The 15,908-nt window shown below is 40.0% G+C and overlaps 1 protein-coding gene across 2 annotated transcripts in view; it reads left to right on the forward strand.

The window, feature by feature from the left end:
- ITGBL1 (integrin subunit beta like 1) overlaps positions 1–15,908 on the forward strand; it is a gene marked incomplete at both ends in the record, with an annotated part of 147,762 nt that overhangs the window by 69,972 nt on the left and 61,882 nt on the right. For both annotated transcript variants that reach the window (XM_084234580.1, XM_084234581.1), the window contains one exon: positions 2,984–3,130. In XM_084234580.1, the coding sequence (XP_084090706.1) occupies positions 2,984–3,130 (147 nt within the window). The remainder of the gene's footprint in view (positions 1–2,983; positions 3,131–15,908) is intronic.

Below are 15,908 nucleotides of genomic sequence, written 5' to 3' on the forward strand. Positions count from 1 at the left end.
CTCCCTGATTCCCTGAAAGAGTCCCTTGATCCCTGCTGACTGCCTCTCACTGTGGTCTAGTTCCCCAAATCCCATCATTGAAAAATATGCCGCCATGTGACCTGACGCTCTATCTTTCAGTTTATCCTGTCCACCGAAATGGTGAAAATATAAAGTTAGTCCTGCCTTGGCATTGTGTTAGTTTAGAAAATGGCACCATTTGGTAGAACTTATGAAGTAGGGAAATGTTGCTGTGGATTCCCAAAGCACAATGGAAAAAACTGAAGGAAACAGGTAAGTATGTTCAGTTTGCATCATCTGGAAAGGGAAATCCACTTATGGATGGATTTTTTTAAATCCTAATACTAGTTAGATCTTAGTTATTCCCCCAACCTTTCCCTATAGATCTCCTTCCTATTATCAATAATTTGTGAAAATAAAGCCATGACAGGTTCTTCTGAACTTTGCTTGGAGTTCGTGAGGCCTGGGGCAGCACTCAGTGGAAATGGGGTGATCCTTGAAGGTCATCATGACCTTGTAGCATTGCATAAGAATGGGGGGTGTAGCACCTTGCGGGCCATGTTTCCAGTGATTGTAGAAGAGCCTAGAAATAGCAGAGACATAGGAAAATGAAGCTGCAATAATCGCATAGTATTAGGGGAAAAACAGAGAGATAAAAAACTGTGTGCAAAATACAGAGTGGTAAGAAAACAGGAAGTGGATGTGGAGGCATAAAGATGACAGACTATGGTCAGATTTCAAAGGTTGGTTTTCAAGTTTGTCTTTATTGAAACCTTTGCTTGGTTTCTCTATGCTCCACATTTAAGTGACACCATCAGTATTTATCTTCCTCCTTCTGCCTTATTTCGTGTCATAGAGCATCCAGGGGGGAAGGGGAAGGAAGAGGGTGAGAATGGGGTTGGGCGAGAGCACGATTCACTGTGATGAAGGACTCTGGGTACCTTGTGGTGGGAGCACTGTGGAGACTTCACTTGAAGGGGGGTGCCCTAGACTTTCAAAATACTGACAACTTTGTAAACCAATGGTACTGACAGTAAAAAAAAAAAAAAATATATATATATATATATATATACATATATGAAAAAAATCGGAGCTTTCTTCTTCTGGGTCTAAAGCATTTGCATTTCTTTCCAAATGTTTTAATGCATCCACAATTAACCTGACTTATTTTTTATATTCATTGGACCAAGTTAAAAGTTGGAGCAAGTCTCGAATTAATAACCCCTGGCTGTCTTCACAGATTGGCTTTGTTTCCCTGCTGATTTTTTAAATGGAAATATATTTGACATATAACTTCATGCAAATGTAAGGTACTTGGCATGTTCATTTGATATGAGTATGTGTCGAAGGTGGTTGTCATGTAGCATTAATTAACACCATGAACTTTTGAAAAACTATTGATGTGACCATACCTCAGATAGAAAATAATGACTGCTCTTCAACCTGCAGCCCGATGGCAGAACTGGAGAATATTCTCCCTCTCCATGGGCTCCCTCTGCAGCCTCCTAATTCATTCCACAGGTCTCAGGAACTGGGGTAGCTCCAGGAGCAGGTGCCTCCTGGGGGGTCAGGTTGTCCTCACCCACAGAATGTTTTGTTCTAATTTTTCCAGTTTTTCTGGCCTTTCAATCTAACTCTGTATTTCACTTGTATTGTTAGAATGTCAACAAGTCTCCCACGAATGGCAGCAAGTTCTTGTTTTGTCCTGGTTCCTCATGGCAGAGCTCACTGTCCTCGAATAAAACCTCTTGTCTTCAAGAATTTAAAAGCTCCTCACTCCTATAAAGTAGCAGAATTGCTTGTACTCAAAGGTTACAAACTCCTTTAGAACTTTTATTTTTCTGTGCACTTGCAATATAGCTCTGTTTGCAAATTTCCCTCTCACTTACATGAGGGTTGAGAAGAGGGCCGGGAACTTCTTCGCAGTGTATTTTGGACCATCTACCTGTTCTGCTCACTGCTCTGTCTCTAGTGAATCCTCTCACCCTCCTGCACCTCTGGCCTGTACCCCAGCTCTTGTATAAATAAATAAATCTTAAAAAAAAATGAACAGGGCCTCCCTGGTGGCACAAGGGGTTAAGATACAACTTATGAAGCTGTCCACAGCCTCTGCAGCAAGATTTCAATTCCCCGGCCGGCCAGGGAGCAACCCTCATGGTGCAGCAGACCTCTTCTGTCTCACCTGCTGCTCCCCTCAGCAATGTACTTCAGCCAGTCTGCCTGTTCTGCTCCCCACTCTGTCTCTGGTGAATCCTCTCACCCCCCACACCTCTGGCCTGTACCCCAGCTCTTGTTTGCATAAATAAATAAATCTTAAAAAAATGAACAAACTAAACTTCAAAGAGATTATCATGTGATCATCCATATCTGTGGGTCAGGGAGTCGGGTTTTGCCTACTTATCTGATGGACAATAGAGGCTGGTGTTTGCTCTCCCTGAGGATGATGGGGGCTCAGTTCTTTGCAACCTTTCCCACCACCCTCTTGCGTGTTTGCCAAACAAGTCCTCCAGGCTGTCAGCGTCACACAGGTTCCTGGTTTGAAGCTGAGGGTCCCTCAGTCTACAGACTTAGCAGTCAAAAGGTCATGAGAATCAAGGGTGGGGACCCAGGATATGAGCCTGTTTCAGTATCAAATTGTTTTCCACTTTCTATGCTCTCCTCCACATGCATAACTGCCAAATCCATCAACCTCCCCCTTTCAGCCCAGCACCCCAAGTTCATTCTCACGCACCTGGATTTTGACAGATTCAAGGTCACAGCCCTCAGGCCCTGCTCAGCCGTCTGGGGCTGTGGCCTTTCTTTATCCTTCATGATCAATTCATACAAAGCAGCAATTTAAGAACTGGAGCGGGGAATGTGCCTTTGTCTTTATGTTTGATGTTGTGTCTGTTAAGATGCTGACTTGTGTGATACTGTTGAGATGAAAACTAATTCTGACATCACCCCGTTTACTTATTTATTTTTTGTATGACTCTCTGTGAAGGTCACGGGCAGTGTAACTGTGGAAGATGCGACTGCAAAGCGGGCTGGCATGGGAAGAAGTGTGAGCACCCGCGTTCCTGCCCGCTGTCGGCAGAGGAGAGCACCAAGAAGTGCCGGGGGAACTCGGACCTGCCCTGCTCTGGAAGGGGTAAGCCGGGTAGCTCTGCCACCCTCAGGGCTCGGGAGTTGAGGGTTCCATGCACACGTGGTCTGCTGTGTGCTCCGCCCGATGGTGTCTTTGAGCAACGTCAGTTTATTTGCAGTTTATCAAGCCAACAAGTAGGTGGTGACCTGTGACGAGTAAAAACCCACCAACCTCATCATCAGAGTGGGTGAACGGGGGCACAGGCATCCGCACAATGGGCCGTCTGTCCCTTAACCCCCTCCATGCCCCTGGGAGTCTGAGGCTCTTGAACGTGGTCACTGCCGATGAGCCCAAGTGTGAGCAGCGGGCGCTGGTCCGCGCCGGAGGTGCCCTGGGCTGCACCTGTCAGGTGAGCGCGGTGAGGGGACCACGGTGTCCGGGCCCTGCGGGCTGGCCTGCACCCCAGCAGAGAGGAGCAGGTGCTGGGCGGGCGTCCAGCAAACAGATGCGTGCAAGGGTCGTCTGCGCCGTCCTGCTGTCCCCAGCTGCCTCTTTCCACCTTCCCCTAAGTCTTCCTGCCCAGGGTCAGTGTGTCTGGCTGTTGGGGTGAGGTTCTGGAAAGACCACCCAGGGCACCCCCTGGGATCTTCCTCATCACCGTGTCCATTGGGTGCTGTCTAATTCAGCTCCCCAGGGTGGGTTAGTGCTTTGACATTGGTGACTCCATGTTCTGTTGGACATGTGTGTTCACTTGTAGTTTATTTAATAGTATAACTACTAGAGCAATAAAATGCCCTCATCAATATATAGATCTTACCTAAAAGTAGCTGAGATCTCTACATGATGGAAGATTAATTTTTTCAAAACTAACAACAAATCCAGTTTCCATGAGTGAAGTACAGAGAAATATAGTCCCTCTTTCTCCTTCTCTGTGTCCTGTGTGTGTATACACACATACACTCACACACACACACACACCCCCATCAGTGCACTTTAGCTTTGAGGTCTGTTCGCCTGTAGTTGACTTTAATGCTACATTAAAAACATCAAACAATTTGGATAGTTGCGCAAAGCTTTCTGAATAAGACCATCTAGTTGTCCTCTGGCAATTCTGAACCCCAATCCTGTGGTATGGAGGGGAGTGTGGCTTTGGGGAAGGGTCCTATAAACAGACAGCTCTGAAGGGGCATCTGCTATGTAGGAAAGGCGCAGCCCAGGTGGAGCCCCACCTCCCAGCAAGTACAAATTGGAGGTGAAGCAAGAATTCATCTAGAGGAAATTCTTGATGGTTCGTGATGATTCCTCAAAATAAGAAATACAGTTTTACCTCCTACCTGAAAACACAAGTTAATGTGAAACATGCTTTTGGAGGAATTAGTAATAGCAGTTATTATAAATTTTGTTCACAAAAGAGAAAAGGAGAGAGACTTCCTTTATCTGAAGGTCTGATCAGAAATTTAATCTTATGTTATTATGGTTTTCTTCTTTAAAAATGAGGGCTTTTGTTAGTAGTATTATTGAGATAGAATTCAGGAGTCCAGCTAGTGGTTTTTATATATTCCCAGGATTACACAACCATCACCACTGTCTAATTCCAGAACATTTTTGTCACCACAAAAAGAAATCCTCTTGCACCTCTTACCAGTTTATTTCATTCTCTCCTCTCCTCAACCCCTAGACACCATTCACATACTTCCCACCTCGGCGTTTTCCTACTCTGGATATTTTATATAATGGAGCTATTAAATACGTGGTCTTTTGCATATAGCTTTGTGTATTTCCAGGGCTTACATGTTGCTTCCTGTTGTAGTCTGTGCTCCATCCCTTTCTATGGTGGGTTAACACATATTCGTATGCACATACCCCACTTATTTATCCATTCAGCCCTCAATGGACATTTGGATCGTTCCTGCTCTTTGGCCATCATGAGTAATTTCCTCTGAGCATTCATACTCAACACTCACTGTGGACCTGCGTTTTGATTTCTTTGTGTATAGACTGAGCAGTATCACTGGGTCATAGGATAAGTCTTGCTTAACTTTTTGGGTGCTTGCGACACTGTCTTTAAGTTGGACACACCATTTCACATTCCCACCACCAGTGAATGAAGCTTCCAATTTCTGTACCTCTTTGCCATTATCTGTTAGTCTTTCTTTTCACTGATTACACTTTTCTTTATGTAGAAAGCCCCCAAAGTCTCCAATATTATTTGCACCGTATGTATTTCCATACCCTGATATTTATCACTAATGATTACCAGAAGGAGAGTAGGCTATGCAGAAGGGAGTTTTCAATTTCAGAAGCATGTCAGACTTGTCCCATCTTTCACCAGCAACCCAAGTCAAGAACCATTAGCTTACCAGCATTAATAAAATATTTTCCTTATTGTGCTGGAGGAAGCCCATTATCCACCAAAGTAACAAAGATTAAAGACTAATCTCTCTCAGATGACCGTTCTTATTTACTATTTATTCTTAAAAGTAACAAATTGTATCATAGAAAAATAAGAAAAATACACTAGATATCTCTCGCATGTAGAAAATCACCTAAAGTATAAGTTCATTTGTCTCTAAATTTTTAATATAATGCAAGTATAAGAAAATTATCACGGGCTTCACATGTTCATCTTTAGGAAAATCTGGCAAACACTGTCGCCTCCTTTCCTAGAGAGTCACTAGCTTATTTAGGGACCAGTTATAAGCTGTAGAGTCTTTAAAGTGTGTCTGAAAATATCCTTCCATGTATACATACAATTATGATTTTTTTCAAATTATTCATTTTAACCTTCCATAATAGTTTACAGATAAATAATAAGCTTCTCTAGTTTTCTCCTAGGGAAATCGGGGTTCTGATGAGTGAAATGATTTCTCAGGAAAGCATCACAAAATGTAGTATTTTGAGAATGAAGACCCAGGATTTAGGACAGCCAGTTGAGGCGCCCACCAGTGATCAGAGACTCATTTTCAAAGTGCTACATCTGCAAGTTCAGTGGCTTTGGGTGTTTGAAAGTAAATGATCAGTAGGAGAACATTTAAAGGATTAGTTTTGCAGTTTATGAATGATAACTGCAGCTGTGGTTACATGAGTGAAGAAAGCAATTACAAGGCCCATCCGTCCTTGGCCCAGCAGCGGCTCACCAGCTTGGGTCAAGGAAAAAGCCTTCTGGTAGATTCTACCAAGATTCCTCAGAACAGTCCACTTGTGGGCCAAATGAAAGCTTCTTCCACCAGAAATTAGATAAGAATGCTTGCTTTGGTGGTGATGGCTAAGTGTGATCATTTTCTTTAAGGTAGGAGAGTCATAGAGCTGATGTCTTTGATTCTCTATTAATCCTGTGACTCTTTGATTTCTATCCTATGCTGCTTATAATATCTTTTCTTTCACTTAAATAACTCTGTTATGGTCAACGTGGACATACAGTAATTCTTCCTAATTTCTGCTCCTAGGGGTTGGGTCTGGGGACAACTTTCTCTATTCTTATAGCACTGTTCTGCTCAAAAAATTAAAATGGCTTATGATAGTCTACACATCAGATTTAAAATTCTTTTGAGCTTATAATATATATTTGTTATTGTCAAGGCTCTCCTCTGAGTATGTGTCTAACTGTGGACAGAAAATCTGAGCCAACAGGACATGGGTCACTTTGGAACAGAGGTTTTAAGGAGTGAGATATTTGCTATTTTGCTTTCCCCCTGGCATGAGATGGTCACTGACCCATGAGCGAGCTCGTGAATGAGGATGATCAAAACCTCTGCTAACTCACTAAGGACTTGTAATATAAGAGGAATAAAGCTTTGAGCTTCTAAGCTGCTAAGATATTGGGGTTATTTGTTACTGCAGCAGAGTTCCTGACTCATACACCTTTCCACATTCATAGAGACCACAGTTACACCAAAGCAAATCAACAAGCCAACACAACAAAAATCATAGCAAAAGCCAAGACATAAGCCTAAAAGCAATAAAGGTTTATAACCACATGAATATCTTATCAGCTTCAATATTTAAGTCAAAATAAATACAGATGTGTATACACCTTACCAGTGGTGCATTTATGCTGTTCTATCAACAGCAAGTAGGTAATGCTAAGAGCATGGCATGCTTGACTTTTTAATACCCCCAAACCAAACAGGGTAGGAAGAGGTATCATTTTTTTTTCATTTTACAGAAAATGAAATTGGATATTTGAACAATTGTCATCTTTCATAGCAAAAGCCAGAAGTGGATATACTTCCTTGTTATAAACATTTTTCTGAAAAATCATTGATCTGGTTTCATAGTATTCCATGATTTGGTAGAAGCAAAAGAACTTAATCACTGAGAAGACCGAAAGACCAATACTTTAGAACCAGACCTGTTATGGTTATGGCCTCTTGGAGAGGAGCTCCATTCAAATGATGCCAAATGAATATTTATGATCTCTCTTTGTGTGATGATAATGCACTGAAATAAAATATTAATATTTAGAAAATATGACAATTTAACAATGTTAGACCTCTGATCCATGAAAAAAGCAAAAAATTCTCTTTCATTAGACATCTAAGTTATCTTTTATTTTATATTCTAAATATCATTTACATTCTTGTAGCAGAATATTTGCATAGATCCTTAGTCTTCAGTTCTTATATGAGGAATGTATTCATATAAATGAGTAAAAATATAGTAAAGCTTTCAACAGAAAACATTGCCTAAACAACTTCTATCCTCTAGAGAAATTGCACCAGCATATCTTCCTGCCAGGAGCTTAAGAGGGGTTCCCTTCCCCTACCAGGTAACCAATGAACTCTTCTCAAAATATTTTGCTCTTAGCGTTATAAACTTTTACCATTTATCAAATCTTTTCATTGACTTCTGTCATCATCAAAAGGAGTGCAGGCATTATTTTGCTGCAGGCATTATTATTCAGAAACTTGTGTTTTCAGTATTTACCTTCTTTGATCATCATTTGTCCTTGTATTTAAGTCACTTTTTTGTTTGGTACTGAAATCCCATGTGTTTTTTGTTGCTGCTCCTCTGGGCCCTTTTGTTTTCTGTTATCAGACTTATCCTAAGAGATATTGCATATGTTTTAGTCCTTAAACACACGAAACCAAACATCCCCACCAGGGAACGTGTAAGGTGGAGGAACAATGATGAATTCGGGCTAATTGTTCAATATCGTAGCTTCTAGAAAGTAGAAGCCATGTCCTCATTTTTATCAATTATTACCCTTTAATTAATGAATTAAGCAAGTGAGTTCAATTCCCTTATCTAGAGCCATACTTTCAAAGAGTAATAGCATGCCAAATTCCCACCATCTGGAGATTTTTCAAGTCAAATCATAATTCATCTCTTCCTTGTAACGGCAAAGCACATCTTTAAATTTTCTTGTTTTTATTTATCAGAGTGATTCCCATGATACAGGCTTTTTTTTGTGTGTGTTTTTGTTTTTTACTTTGTGTTGTTACTTTGTTTTGTTTTGGGGGAACAACTGAATCATTACTTTTCTGATTTGTGTATACAGAGATGCTATTATTTAAAATAGAGAAAACATTTTAAAAGATAATAGTAATCCTCCAAACATGTATTTTTGAGTGTTTTTTTTGGGGGGGGAGAGTCTTTTAATTTTTAATAAAAAAAAATTGTAGCTTTATCGACGTGAATTTGAAACACTACACCCTGCACATAGCTTCTGTATATGATTTGATGAGTTTGAACATATGTGCACACCTGTGATACTAACACCCCAGTCAAGGTAATAAACCACCCACCACCTCCCAAAATGTCCGGTGTCCCTTTGCTTTCTTTGTTGTGCATTGGTAAGAATGCTTAACATGAGAGGTATCTAAAATACTCAAACATCTAGAAGCAGAAAATGGAATGTTCTGTTGCTAGGGGATGGGAGAGAGGGAAGAGGAAGTTGTTATTCAATGTCAGTAAAGTTACAGTTATGGAAGATGAGTAAGCTCCAGAGACCTGCTGTTCAATGTCATGCTTCAGTTAACCATACAGCATTATGGACTTACATTTTTGTTGATGGTATACCTCCTGACATATTAGACTAAGCCCCATACCACCCATTGTGCTTTTGATTATATTTTTAAAATCCTCAGGAGCCTAATTAAATATCTTTTTGTAACTGAACTGCAATAGGAAATACCCAGAAATTTTCAAGGGGAATGGATATAATCTCCCTTGCCTCAAGGAGGAAAGTGGGATTCAGATTTACTCTATTCTCAGTGTCCTGATCGATTGATTCCCCTGCATCTACCAGTGCTGAAGGACCAGGAATAGGCAGGCACTAAACATGGCTCTTCCAGCATAGCTGTTAAGGAACACAGCTAAAAGGGAAATGACCCTGTAAAATTAAGTTCTTCACTCTTCTTTGTCTAGAAGAAATGATCCTGCGTCTAGTGATGCACCAAACGGGGAAAATGGAAGTGAACTATTAATCCTGCTAGCAACAAGTCAGTACACTGCTATGTTATGGACAATGAATTACTGGAAATCAGCCTATGGATCGCCAGGGAGTCTCCTATGGTTTTTGAGCACACTTTGAACCTACAGTGCTCTCTTCTTGCCATATTTACATGCTCTATTTTCATGGAATAACCCGTCATGGTAAAAGGAATCTAGGCAGAGAAGAGCTTATTTATTATTTGCTTTCTTCGGATTCAGGAAAGCTTATTAGAATATCTTAAACTGTATATACATCCTTTATTTCACAAAACTGCAGAAATATAAACATTACTTATTATGACTTTGTTAAAGATCGTGCTGAGACAAGAAGATCAAGATGATGGGAGAACTAATCACGGTGCCCCCAGCACCCTTTACACCACAGGATGTGCTGGGGCAGGGTGTGCTGGTACATTTTTCCTCTTCGTGAGGAGGCCAAAGGTACAGGTGCCCTGAACTAGAGCAGAAGGCTTTTTCCTTGACCCAAGCTGGTGAGCCGCTGAGGCTGTCAGGCCGAGGACCGATGGGCCTTATAATTGCTTTCTTCACTCTTGTAACCGCAGCTGCAGTTATCATTCATAAACTGCAAAACTAATCCTTTAAATGTCCTCCTACTGATCATTTACTTTCAAACACCCAAAGCCACTGAACTTGCAGATATAGCACTTTGAAAAAGGGTCTTTGATCACTGGTGGGCACCTCAACTGGCTGTCCTAAATCCTGGGTCTTCATTCTCAAAGTACTACATTTTGTGATGCTTTCCTGAGAAATCATTTCACTCATCAGAACCCCGATTTCCCTAGGAGAAAACTAGAGAAGCTTATTATTTATCTGTAAACTATTATGAAAGGTTGAAATGAATGATTTGAAAAAATCATAATTGTACGCGTACCTTGAAGAGTATTTTCAGAAAACACACTTTAAAGTCTCTACAGCTTATAACTGGTCCCTAAATAAGCTAGTGACTCTCTAGGAAAAGAGGCGATAGTGTTTGCCAGATTTTCCTAAAGATGAACATGTGAAGCCCATGATAATTTTCTTGCACTTGCATTATATTAAAAATTTAGAGACAAATGAACTTATAGTTTAGGTGATTTTCTACATGTGAGAGATAGCTAGTGTATTTTTCTTATTTTTCCATGATACAATTTGTTATTTTTAAGAATAAATATTAAGAATGGTCATCTGAGAGAAACTAGAAGTGTGCTAAGAGATCGTGATTAAGTCCAGTATTAAATCTCTCAGACATATGATGAAGCTACATTTACCAAACTAAAAGCATAATCTGTACACATTGAAGAGAAATACCACAAAAAATATTGAAAAGAGCTCAGTGAAACAGGAAAGAAGGCCACATTCAAGGTGATTATTCAGGGACTCCCCTCCCCAATGGGTCATTATCTATATTCCTTATCTCCTCCTCTTTATTTTATCTTGTCTTTGTCCTTGTTATTTTTATAGTCAACAGAACATAGAGCAAAAGAAAAAAACTCAAAAGCTGAATTAAATAATTTTGTATAACTTTAAAAAATGCTAGAAATATTTCAGTGGAAAACAATAAACATCATATATTTTGATTTACCTAAGTTTTTCTAATCCATAGTCCAGAAAGCCTCATTACCCCAACTGTTTTTTTTTCATGTTCCTATCAACAATCTTAATCTAAAGCAACAGATCATTTCCTATCAAAGATAGGAATTGATCCAAATAAATAGACAATTTTCATTACAGCATACATAATTTTTACGTGGTAAATTGACAACCAGTGAAATCCTTTGGCTGAAAAAACTTGCTAGTAAAGGCTGCAACAAATATTGTCAAAATGTATTTGTAATGAAAATAGAAAATTGGACATGAATTCAATCCCAATTTCTTTAAGTGCGCTTAAAATGAAATGTGTGACAACTGTGACAAATTTGTTACTATAATTATGTATTTATTTCTTAAAAACACTAAGCACATAGTGAAGGATACCATTATGTTCCTAAAAATTCACTTTATTGTATTCAATGTGAACAAGCAAACCAGATGCAATGAGTAGAGCTCAATCTGGCCCAGCCATCAGCCATGACATTCATGGCATCCTACATTCTACATACCTCCTTCTTGAAAATCAGTGAGTTTGACATCATTTTGCCTCAGCCTTAGGGTCAGCAGCTGATTCAAATCCCATGACTCCCCCTTGGATATATGAGATATTGAAAACTGATAGGTCTGGTCATAGTGCCGTTTATATAATGGATGTATTAAAAAAATAATTATCCTAGAACATACAACTTATGCATCACTTCCTTTAGCAATGTCATTTTTCAAATTTAATCAATCTCTTATTTACTGACCACATTACTATCCTAAATCTGGGGTCGGGAGGCCAGGGCCAGCAGACCTGCACTCTGTTTTTGTAAATAAAGTTTTATTAGGACACAATCATATTATTTATTTACACAGGGCGGTGTTCTTGCTATGATGGCAGAGTCGAATATTGCCACAGAGTGTACGGCACACAGAGACAGAGACATTTACCATCTAATCCTTCACAGAAAAAGTTTGCTGACCCTGGTGCCAAACACTTATGATGGATGTGACAAGAGTAGGGGAGAAGGGATTGTGTATTTTGAAGGAAGGAATTTCTAAATAAACTTGGATGCAAATATGACTTCATGAAGTGAGGAAGCTAGAATTGAATTGCAGGGATGTGTAACATTAGATGATGATTTAGAAAAAAAGTGCCTCAGGCAGAAGGAACAGCATAAAGAGAAACATTGAGTTAACACAAGAATGACTTTTGCACGGAACAGGAAACAAATTCACTCTTGTTCTATATAAAGAATAAGACAGTGGGGGGAGATAGCCTGGGAGCAAATGTCATCTCTCCTACCCCCCACTCCCCGCTCTCTGTGATGTGATGGGTTTGAGACAAAAGGCAATATGTTCTCATAATTCTCTCATGAGGTTTGTTGTTAGTAAGGACATACATTGTAAGTATGGATTGTAATTGGGCTGAAACCATGTTAGAGAAATTCCAGGTTAACCTCTCCGAGTGCCCGCTCCATAGTGTCATTCCTCAAACAAGTTTCATGTAACTAAAATCACCAAGATTCAAATCTTTCCATGAATAAGACAAATATGTTGGCTCCTGTCACATGTCTGTCCTCCTCTTTCTTGCACCGCAAATCATCTATACTTACTTATCTCCTGACAGAATATGAGAAGACAAAAGCAAATCTAACATGGTGATTGGCACAGTAGTGAAGCAGCAGCAGTAAACTGCCCGATTACTATTTTGAGGGTCCCATTACTGGGATTGGGGGTATATTGCATACCGACATGTTTTAAATGGCAAAGGAATGTGAAACTGCAGTGAGGTGACATTGGGGTACCATGTGGGTATGAGGGAGCCTAGGTTTATTCTCAGGAGTAAGAGACGCAGGCTAACACTACGCAAGACACTTTGAGGTGACTTTGAACACAGCTTCTTCATTCTGTTTTCCCTCTCTTCTCTCTGTAGTAAAGGCCCTTGAGTCATTTCAGATTCAGTTTATGTTTGCTCATGGCGCCATGTCTTTCATTTGAGACACGCTTTTGTATCTAGTTTTTACACAACCAATTAGACAGATAGAGCTAACTATTCCCCATGAGAATCAGAGGTCTAACCAAACTGTCCTTCCAGACTCTGCTTTCTACCAAGTATCTGTTTTTGTACGGAACAGTGTATTCTTGAGCTAGGGCATTCTTTCATTTGGAATATCACAGTTAAGATAGATGAGATTTTGATTCTCTATAAATATTTATTTCCCATGTGATGCCTTTTATTTGGGTAAAGGAAGAAAGGCAGGATTCTTTGGCTTCTTATTTAAGTTTCTAAATAATTTTGGCCTCTTTGATGCTTAAAATATCCATGCCATGTGGATGCTTGTAAATAGTACCAAATGGTCTGGCATTGTAAAGACAGGAGGCACTTAAGGTTTGAATGGTACCAAGGATGAAATAGCAAATATTTGAGGTCACATGTAAAGTTCTTTACAAGGACATTCACCCCTTTGCAAGCACTTCTCTCTGTTTCTTCCTAAGACCCTGTATAGCACTGGAGGTATTTAAAAGAAATTTAAAATAAAATACAAGCAGAGTGTGGCTGCTCTTTCACTTGCAATGATTTGATTTATGATTTTTTGATTTAATGATGGGGTGAACATGGTACAGAATTAGTGGAAATGCTTTGGATTTTGGTTTTTTAAATATGAAACTATTAATATTTATAAATTAAACACATGAACTACTATACTAAGAGATTTCTCCTCAAATAAAGCTATAGGCACATAAATTGGAAATTACAGAAGATAACCATTGTTTTCAGCCTCCGGCACTGACAATTCTCTCCCAGTTCTAGAGGTGATGATGGATATTGAGACTCTAACCTTATTTATCCCTCTCAAATCTTTTCCCTGGCTAGCAATACGTGGTATTATTATTGTTACAGAACTTCTTTTTAGAATCTGGCTAGTTGTCCTTTATATGCCAAAACCCACAAGAGTTGGTGGAAGGAAATTATCTGTTTCAATTCAGGAGAAATGCGTACCACACAGTCCCTTATGCTTCCTCCCCACATTGCTCCCTGCCCCCACGCTCCCCCTCTGATAACCTAAATTCTGCAGTCAGATTTCTAAGGTTTTCTGGGTTAGTTTTCTCTATTCCTTTGTTTTGTTTCCCTCTATTCCACACAAGAGTGAAGTAATCTGGTATCATCTGACCTTGTCCCCTCTGCACGGGTGGTGGGTGTGGTAACCCACATCTGAAGAGGTGTAAGCCTGTACCCCTCTCATGCACATTGCTGTAAATCAGTGTCACCTCAACAAAATACAATTAGAAGATGACATTCCCAGTTACATTTCTTTGTTTACTTTAAAACTAATAGGCAGTTGTGAGGGACTTCAAGAATTTAAGTAGATGGCAAAACAGATGAACTGAAGGATGTAGAATTGAATAAAAAAAAATCAGGAAAATATTCACCCATTCGACATATATTTCTTGAGATTCTACTTTGTACCTCAGTCAGTTTGTGTGCTAAGGAAAGAATATGAAATAAGACAACAAAGTCAGGGCTTCCATAGCGCTTCTGGTGAGCTTGGTCAGAGAGGTTAAATGAGAAAACAAATAATTTCCATTACTGCCGGGAGAAGGAAATCCAGGTCATGTGACAGAAGACTGAAGTGGACACTGGAGACACCAGCAGAGTCGGATCTTGTTTGTTTGGCCAGATCTGAGGATTGAGAGGGTGCCAAACAGAAATGAGGGAAACTGGGGTGGGGGGAGCAGGAGGGACAGCAAAACTGTGATTTATACAAGGTTTTAGACTTAGGTGATGAAGTTTCCATGAAAAAAGATAAAAGCAGGTGGGTTATGTCCTTAAAGGATGCACAGAGGAGACTTAGTGTTTGTTGAAGAAGTATTTTTAAAATACCGGGACTGAGCTCCTACCTCATTTAATTTGCCTGCGATGTGTCCTGGACATCAGGTATTCTAACGACTCCCTGGTGGTGCGGCAATGCAGGCACATTAAGACTCCTGCTCTGCAGCCTTGTATAATGGGCATATCCTGCAGCAGAAGGGACACTTTGGTTATGTCCTACTTCCCACGGAGCAAACGGGGCTTCGGGGAGTACTTAACAACAGTGAAAATCGCTGTCTTGTGGGGCCCTTTCTGATGCTCTGTTGAGTCAGTGGGGAAGCTGTGCAGTGGGGATGGCAGGTGTGTATGGGATCAGGGTGGAGGTCAGCTCTTGAACACAGGGGGAGAATAATTTTCCAAACCGAAAATCATAGAAGCCACAAAAGGTTGGTGTGTTTGTTCAGGAATTGTTCCATGTCAGTTTTTGTGTATCTGAGGTAGGAGTGAGAATCTGTATTTTTAAATCAGTCTCCAGCGTAAATATGATGAATTTGGGTTTGAATGTGTGTGTGTGGAGGGGGCAGTTTATAGCTCTCAAATATGACTTTTCATGGTTGTCAGTGACTCAGAACCTTTAGATCGGCTTGCAACCCTCATAGACTATCTCAGAAAGCAGTTGTTTGAAGTTTCCTTGGCCAGAATGATTTGTATTGTAATGAACATTTGGGGAATTGTATATCTGAGAGATCTCAACTTGAAAATCCTGCAATTCTGGAAGTCTATGGTTGCCTAAAGGCAAGGAGAACCTCTTGATGTGGCACAAATACATTGCACTCATCTTTCTATAGTTTTATGAAAATGGCCATAGCTTCCTTTACCAGGTTATTAGAGGACTGAAGAGGTGGCAGTGATTTAGCAAGCACGGCATAAAACCCAAACAAATACTTTTACACAAATGTCACACCAGAATATTAAGGAACTTAAAACACAATGTGACCAAATCATATAGTGCATAGTTTT

The sequence above is a fragment of the Talpa europaea genome (assembly GCF_964194135.1).
Source record: "Talpa europaea genome assembly, chromosome: 6".
Lineage (NCBI taxonomy): Eukaryota > Metazoa > Chordata > Mammalia > Eulipotyphla > Talpidae > Talpa > Talpa europaea.